This window comes from Adiantum capillus-veneris, chromosome 3 (genome assembly GCF_014529385.1).
Source record: "Adiantum capillus-veneris isolate H3 chromosome 3, ASM1452938v2, whole genome shotgun sequence".
Classification (NCBI taxonomy): Eukaryota; Viridiplantae; Streptophyta; class Polypodiopsida; order Polypodiales; family Pteridaceae; genus Adiantum; species Adiantum capillus-veneris.
Window position 1 is genome coordinate 172,426,972 of NC_140933.1, and position 8,979 is coordinate 172,435,950.

The 8,979-nt window shown below is 49.2% G+C and overlaps 1 protein-coding gene across 3 annotated transcripts in view; it reads left to right on the forward strand.

The window, feature by feature from the left end:
* LOC147462192 (NADH:ubiquinone oxidoreductase, 17.2kDa subunit) overlaps positions 1–8,627 on the forward strand; it is a 42,639-nt gene extending 34,012 nt beyond the window's left edge. For 2 of the 3 annotated variants that reach the window (XM_086509594.1, XM_086509596.1), the window contains one exon: positions 8,068–8,627. In XM_086509594.1, the coding sequence (XP_086365720.1) occupies positions 8,068–8,217 (150 nt within the window). In that variant the 3' untranslated portion in view covers positions 8,218–8,627. The remainder of the gene's footprint in view (positions 1–8,067) is intronic. The other variant, XM_086509595.1, reaches the window with a different exon arrangement.
* Positions 8,628–8,979: the final 352 nt, after the last annotated feature.

Below are 8,979 nucleotides of genomic sequence, written 5' to 3' on the forward strand. Positions count from 1 at the left end.
AGTATCAGGCAGTTTCAGACATCATTTATCTTTTCAGTGATTTGGAAAGGTCCTTTGGAAAAAGCCTCTCCTTTCTCTTTTTCTTTCTCAGGCGTGCCTTCTCAAAACGTAAGAGCACCCAATCATCCTCCTCCAATTTCAAGTCGCGATGATGGCGATCCGCTGCCTTTTTTTGTCGTTCTTGAGAATTCTGCAAAGTCTCGCGAACCTTGGCAAAAGCCGTATCACTGTTAGCTTTCCAGGGAGACACAACATGCTGGTATGGGGAGGTGTGTCACAAACTGCTGACGTGTCAAAGCCCTGAAGAAGGGAGTCAACTTGTAGATGTTGGCCGAGGGGCGTAAACCCTAAGAAGAACAAGTAAGAGAAGAAGTCCTACCAACTTATGGGGACCCCGTTCGATGGGGCCCCAAGTGACACAAAGGATTAAAATAAAGCAAGGCTCTCCCACACACACAAAAGAGACTTGCGACAGATTTCCGAAAATTGCGCTGGAATGATGACGTGGCAAGCTGTACGGAATTCCACGTTTTGCGTCGGTTGATGACGTGGCAGGCTGTACGGATCTTCGTAAATTACGCTGGCAGCTTTTCGGCTTTGCTTTTGGACCAGATGCTTTTGAGTTTGAAGGCTTTTTACTGTAAACTGCTTTTGGGGCCTAGGGCCTTTAAATATGAGGTTAGGGCTCATTCTCTGGCATGCTTCCTGGAGAAGGTGCAGAGTTTGGAGTACCGACTTGTACTGTGTTGATGCAATATAAAGAAATACCGAAAGGGGCGCCAAGGTTTGGGGCCAATACTCTCTGGGGTGGAATTCTGCCACTCCGTGTCGTGTGTTCTCTTTCTCTCTCTCTCAGTTCAGTTGTTATTGAAGTGCTAAAAGTCTCTGTTCATTCTGTTCTTCTCTATTGGCACGTGGTGCCCGTCTTGTGACAAGATGACATCATGGTTTCAAGTACATGGGTTCAGCATGAACAGATTGCCCCCCTTTCAGTGGATGCACCCTTTCTGACTCCTACACAGTCCGAGATCACCAGGCTCATCCGTGAAGACCTGATTCAGCTAGATACTAGGAGGACTTGGATACAGCCGGCTCAAGAGTTGGTCACGAAGAAGGCTTTCTATAGAGCGCATCTTCTCCAACAGACTGAGGATGGTTTTGTGACGAGGCCCAGATACATGGACACCCACTTATCTTATGGGATACGATGTACTATTGGCCAGATACGCACATCTTCACACCAGCTTCGGATCGAGACTGGTAGATACAACGGAGTACCAACAGAGGCCAGGACATGTCCCCTATGTCACATGGAGCCTGAGACAGAGTTGCACTACACATGCCACTTCCTAGTTTACTATGAGATACGAGGCCGCTTTCACTGCCTATTCAGAGAGGGCTTTGGACCACTTTCTAGAGTCATGGGGTATGAGGACTAGAGATGTCTGGGTCTGTTTTTGCTCGAGCTATGCAGACACAGAGAGAGCTTGATGAGAGGAGAGTCTAGCCAGGCTCAGAGACGGATCACAGACTTCTTTAGAGTGGACACTGGGCAACCAGAGGTGCGGCTACCACAACAGAGCTCACATTCTCCTCACACTAGAGGCACGTTGATCGATCGAGCGATCGAGCTAGGGGAGATCTAGACGCCCAGGACTACGGAGGACTACACAGCATCGACGAAGGCTGCATCAGAGGATTCGGATCACTTTGGCCCAACATGCATGACGTCCGGCCAGACTATTGACCATGGAGGATATTGATGAGATCCGCGATCGATGATGGATCTCCTATGATTTAGCTCTTTTGAGGATTGTACATCCTGCTCATCTTGTATCGGCCTCTGTATCAGCTCTCACCCATTATATTCCCACATGCACACCCATATTGTGTTGTATTAGCCCCCGGTCACTACTTTTACCCCCCCTACTCATATCCTACACAGTTCCAGGTAGCTGCTTAGTTCACGTCTAGCAGTTAAGATTTTATTTTTTCACTTTACTTCAGTTTATTTTTGTACCCAGACATTGTATTAGATCCACCAAGATTGTATCGGTTTGGTCTCATAGGTCATTTTGGCCTTTTGAAATTTCATTTCATTTCATCTCTCTCTCTCTCTCTCTCTCTCTCTCTCTCTCTCTCTCTCTCTCTCTCTCTCTCTCTCTCTCTCTCTCTCTCTGCCGCCCTGCCGCTCCCACGCGCCCCCTTGCCGCCCTGCCGCTCCCGCGCTCCCCCTTGCCGCCCTGCTGCTCCCGCGCTCCCCTGCTGCTCCCGCGCTTCCCCTGCGCTGCTGCCCCCCGCACCTCCCGCGCGCTGTTGCACCTTTGCAAACCCGCGCACGCCCGTCCCCCGCTTGCTCGCGCCCTGCTCTTGCGCTCCCCCTCCCCCCCCCCCCCCCCCCCCTACTGCCTTGGCAACCCGCCCCCCACCCCTTCCTCTACGCGTAACATGTCCCCCAAGGTTTCCTACGCGTTGGAGGTAAAATTCTTTTTGTTAACGCGTAGGATGCCCCCCCCCTTCTTCTATGCGTAGGAGGTAAATTTTATTTTTATTATTTTTATTATTTTATTTATTTTTTCGCCCCCGCCCCCACCACTTTGCAACTTTCGGGCCTCATAGGTCATTATGGCCTTTTGAAGACTTTAATATAACATTTCATTTCATTTCTAACATACTTTACACCCCTCCCCCCTCCCTCCATCACTTTTGTTTTCGAGACACACACACACACACACACACACACACACACACACAACTGAGCATATTGAGGACACCTGGCCACACCGCCTCGCGCTCCACCACCCGTCGCAATCGCCGCCAGTGTGGGTGCACACGTACATCCAGTGACTCCCAGCCGCCGCGTTCGTTGCTAAGGTGGGTGCACACGTACACCTAACTCCCTTGCGGACGGCGATCAAACATGAGGAAGATGAACGATAAAGCCGACCCCCTAGAGGATGCCATTCAAAAATGCAAAGAGGAGATGACGGAGATCATGACCAAGATGAACCGCAACCTCTGGGGCACAATAAACATACTCGAAGGACGCGTGTTGATCCAAGAGAGCAAGATAAGCACGCTGGAAGACCGAGTGACGACCCAAGAGGAAGAGATCGCGTCACTCAAGAAAGAGCTCACCGAAGCACGATCAAGAAACACACTGGAAGAGGGCAAACTGCAACCCTCAGTAATCGAAGAAATCAACACGATCAAGGAGTAAGTACGGGCCATCAAAGAAGGAGAAGAGCAGCATGAAGAAATGACGACTTCTTGGGTGGATGTTCTTACCAAAACTCAACAGAAGGCGGACGAAGCCGAGAAATGGATCAAGGTGGCCAAGAAAGGAAAAGGCAAGGAGATAACGCCCACACCCACACCCAACAACATCATTAATCAGACACTAGAGGAGGAGCAAAGGAGAAGGGTGCGCGCTTTACATGTGAGAATTTGCGGTCTTAAAGACAAAGGCAACGTGGACGAAGAAGTAAAAGAACTCACAGCCTTGATGGGGATTCATAAGCCGACGCACACAAGGGCGTGGAGAGTGGGCAACATAAAGAAAAATGGAAGCAGTGGAGAAACCTCAAAAGAAAGAGCACTCATCATGCGTTTTCCGTCCATGGAAGCAAAGAAGTCATTCTTGAAGAAAAGACCCAACTCTTAAAGAGACTTGCATCTTTCTTGGGGATGATCTCACCCTCTCGCAGATCGCTCATATGCAGGAAGTAATGCCGGAGATTAGAGTAGCAAGGGACAAAGGCAAGATTGCTTTTTATCGAGACGGAAAAGTGGTAATACTAGAACGACGCTCCACATGATGGTGCGAGACTTATGAGACCACACTCAAAGTAGCTGCCTGAAACTGCAATGGATCTATGCGTCTTGATGTGGGTGCCTTTGAGGATAGCTTTACTGGAAGAGACATCATCTTTTACTCTGAGACACACCAGGCCCCAGGGCAATCCATGCCTCACATCAGTGGATACAGGTGGGAGACGGCCTACAGACAGGAGACACCCTCAGAGCACAGAGGGCGGGGCTCGGGGGGAGTGGCAGTGTTATTTAGAGAGGATCTGCAGCCACTGATACATATAGCCCGCAGGGACGAGCAGGCTAGGTACATGTGGGTGAGACTGAAAGCCGAGACAGGTAGATACCTCTATCTAGCTATTTGCTACTTTCCCCCGAGTACATCAGTTTATGCATCACCCAGAGGACAGTCCCCTTTCTCTAGTTTGGATGATGACATATGGGATTCTCTAGGGACGGTGACATTATCATCCTAGGGGACTTCAATGCTAGGACTGCCCATCACCAGGCAGTGTTTTATGATACTTCAGAGGAGATGCTAAGAGAGCTAGATGTTGCAGAGACGGGCCTTTCCAGACTATCACACGATGTGGAATGTACTGAGTATGGGCGACACCTGATAGACATGGGCACTACACATGGATTGGCCATCTTGAACGGCCTATAGAGATTTCCTACTTCGGGTGGTTTTACATGCTTCCCACACAGACATGGAGCCAGCACAGTGGACTATGTCATGGCACAGCCGAATCTCATCTCTAGTATCCAGGATCTCACAGTTGAGCCCAGACCGATCGGGGTGGCAGTGGATCATGCTCTGATGTCGATGACCATCTCCTTCCAGTTGAGTGTAGCACACAGGCCATGAGTAGCAGCCCCTACTTCCTACACATTCACACGGAAGACGGATTCTGTATACATGGACGGAATCTACAGACACCTATGCACTGAGGACCCGGGGCGACCTCTGGAAGAGCTAACTACTATACTGACACGGACATTACATGAGGCAGCAGCAGAAGCATACCCACACACCCAGCCTGAGCAGAGCCGCCGATCAGGGAGCATGCCTCAGAACAGCTGGTACGATGAGGAGTGCCGCCAGACTAGAGGCAGACTTCAGAGGGAGGTGCTATTGGGGTATGTCACTCACAGATAGTCACAGATTGACTTCCGACGCGTGGTGCGGCGGAAGAAGAGGGCTTTTTTGGCTCGACTCAAGCAGGATCTATATCAGCTATTCTTGAGTCAGGACTCACGTGAGGCATGGCGGCTCTTTCATGAGCAGTCCCCCCCCCCCCCCCCCTCCTCCCCCCCCCCCCCCCTGCTATTTCCTCCACAGAGACCCGGGGGCAGTACGCATCATCTTTGTACACAGTACCTGGACAACCGGCCCTCCCCAACCCCCCCGATCCATGCCCACACGCATGTGTCTTTTTCACCGCTGAGATGGTGAAGAAAGCTATTGACAGGATGAAGACTGAGAGAGCATATGATCATGATGGCCTAGTCACTGAGCATTTCATGCATGCCAAAGACCTACTAGCAGAGCTTCTAGCAGTTATGTTTAACCGGGCCATGTGTGAGGGCCTACCAGACTCTTGGAGCCTATCTACGATCGTACCTATCTTCAAATCAGGAGACTCCATGGAGCCTGGGAATTATCTCACTATTATGATTGGGCACACACTGGCACGGTTGTATGCATCCATTCTTGAGCAACAGCTGAGTAGATGGGCAGAGGGAAGGGATACGTGCAATTGGGCAGGCAGGATTCAGGAGAGGCTTCTCTACTCTTGACCATATCCTAACACTCAGGGCCATCATCGAAGAAGGCAGATCTCATGGGATACGGATCTTTTGTAGCTTTGTGGACTTCCGCAAAGCTTTTGACACGGTCCCCAGAGCTAGACTGATGCGCAGACTACAGGAAATGGGAGTACCCACAGAACTCATTTGGGGGGTCATGGCATTGTACAGATCAGTAGTAGGGCATGTACGCATCCCGGAGGGACTTTCTACACCGGTTCACTCCACTATTGGGGTGAAGCAGGGCTGCCCGCTCTCTCCTACTCTTTTCGGTATGTATGTGGATGAGGTTTCTGATTACATTGACAGCGATGGGGATAAAGGTGCTTAGTTGGCAGGGACATGGATTCCACTTTTGTTATATGCTGATGACATAGTGTTGATCTCCAAATCCCCAGATGGAATGCAACGTCAATTGGATGCTTTGCATACGTTTGCCCACGAAAGTGGTTTGTCTGTCAACCTGGGTAAAACCAAGGTTATGGTGTTTAATACCACCCCACAGTGGATCAGGAGGTCAGCACCTACATTCACATACGGCCAGGAGACGGTTGAGTACACAGACGCTTACACTTACCTTGTAGTGGTTTTTAGCGGACCTGCATTCTCACTCAAAGAGCAGCAGAGATCAAACTTACTAGAGCCCACGCAGCATTGGGTAGATTGGAGAGGATGTGTTCGCAGGTTAAGTTTCAGGAGCCTCGGACGAAGCTCTGGCTCTTTGACACCTTGGTGGCTTCAGCACTGCTCTATGGAACCGAGATATGGGGACCTTCACTGGATCACCACGGGAGGCCGGGTCGCTCAGACGGATGGGGGAACATGGAGAAACCTCTCGTCTCTATGATCTCGCGGCTCATTAGAGCAAAGGCATCAATACCACGGGCCATTATCCGAGCAGAGCTAGCGGCCCCCCCACTTGTGGTGGGGGCGCTCACCAGATCAGTCTCCTTCATAAACCGCACATGGGCACTTCCTAGAGACAGATATGCTCGCATAGCACTTGAATCCTCTCGACAGCTAGCCATACAAGGAGATACAACATGCTGGTATGGGGAGATGTCATCATGGTTTCAGGCACATGGGTTCAGCATAGACAGGCTGCCACCATTCCAGTACTCATTGGATGCACCATCTCTCACTCTTACACAGTTAGAGATCACCAAGCTCATCCGCCAAGACCTGACCCAGCTAGACACCAGGAGGACATGGATACAACCAGCACAGGAATTGGGCACGAAGATGGCTTTCTACAGAGACCACCTCCTCCAACTTACGGAAGATGGTTTTGTGGCGAGACCCAGATACATGGATACCCACTTGTCTCATGGGATACGATGTGCTATCGGCCAGTTACGCACATCTTCTCACCAGTTGCGGATTGAGACTGGGAGATACAACGGAGTACCAGCAGATGACAAGACATGCCCCTTATGTAACATGGAACCTGAGACAGAGCTACACTATACATGCCGCTGCCCCGTCTACTACGAGATACGAGTCCGTTTCCATTGCTTGTTCAGAGAGGGTTTTGGACCGCTCTCAAGAGTCATGGGATACAAAGATCAGAGATGCCTGGGTTTGTTCTTGCTCGAGTTGCGCAGACACAGAGATAGCCTGATGAATGGCAAGGCTAGCCAGTCTCAAAGACGGATCACAGACTTCTTCAGAGCAGACACGGGACAACCGCAAGAGCCACTCCCACAGCAGAGCTCCCCCCCGTCTCACACCAGAGGCACACTGATTGACCGAGCGATTGAACTGGGGAAATCCAGGCGCCCGCGACTGCGAAGAACTACACAGCATCGACGAAGGCTACGACAGAAAATTCGGAGCACGCTGGCTAGGCATACACGACGCCCGGTCAGACTACTTACCATGGAGGAAATTGATGAGATTCGCCAACGACCGATGCTAGATCTCTTGTGATTCAGCTATCCCAACAAGCCGCCCATTATTCTGCTTAGTTCTTTGCTTGACTCACATAGACCAACTTAGGACCCCTTAGTATATATCTTTGTTTTGTACTGTTGTTAGGTTATTTTGTTACTCTGACTTTGTATCAGATCCACCACTTTGTAACTTTCGGGTCTCATAGGTCATTGTGGCCTTTTGAAGACGTTAATATAACATTTCATTTCATTTCATTTCTCTCTCTCTCTCTCTCTCTCTCTCTCTCTCTCTCTCTCTCTCTCTCTCTCGCTCTCTCTCTCTCTCTCTCTCTCTCTCTTTGTCTCACACACACACACACACACACACACCCCACCCACCCACCCACCCAGCCATTTGCACAAAAACCATCTAGATTGTATCTCATTTTACATGTCTGATATGTGAGTGTAGACATGATAAGTCAAGGCTCAAGTGTATGTTCAATCATTAAAACTTTTATCCAGACATTCATTAACATACCAGAGGTTTGTTTTGTGGTCCTTGCTGTGTCTGCAGCTTGAGGAGTTAAAGCCAGTTAGATATGGCATTGAACACAAAGCTAACGTAACAGGACTTGGAGATCAGTATGCTTATCATTCGAAAGGTCATGCTAAAAACCCACAGCAAAGGGACTGGACAAGATACGAGCCTTGGAATTCTTCTTAAATGCCTCGGAGATGTGCGTTCTTCTGGATCTCTTCATAAATCAAATTTAATGCAAATAGTATCTGGTCGTAGATATTTATCAGAAGGATTGGATGGGAATTTTTTGGTCTGGTACATGTGCTGCTCTTTCTCGATAGATATGATGGAAATTAATCATTTGCGATTGCAGACTCGCATATCAGATTTGTTGCGAAGGGGGCGTTGACTTCTTGGGTCTCAATAAGGGATCATGTTCACATAAATGTTTTATTGTTTACATGATCTGTTGAAGCCAGGACACAATAATGGACTTAGGCAGGTACGATTGCAAAGAAGGTAAAAATGTTCATGTTGGATTCTTGATGGGAATCTTGAACTGGGGGACATGTGTTCCCATTTTCATTTTGAACAATTGAACTCATTTTTTATTACTCTTTCTTCTTCTTCTTCTTCTTCTTCTCTCTCTCTCTCTCTCTCTCTTTCATTCTCTCATATTTGTAGATGCATACAAAAAAGGTGCATGTGTGAGCATATATTTAAAGATGCATATTAAAAAGTTGTGTGTGTGAGAGAGAGAGCATAAAAGAGGTGTGCGTGTGTGTGCACGCGCGCGTGCGCCTTCATTCGCTGTGGAGCATCCATCTTCAGCTTGCATGCGCGTTTTCATCTGTTGTTCGACTGCGTGACCTGCAGATTAGAGGCCTTCTGTCAGTCTGCTTTTCACGCTCCTGGTGTAGGTTTCTGTCAGTTTGCTTTTCACCTTCCTAGTGCAGGTTTCACATG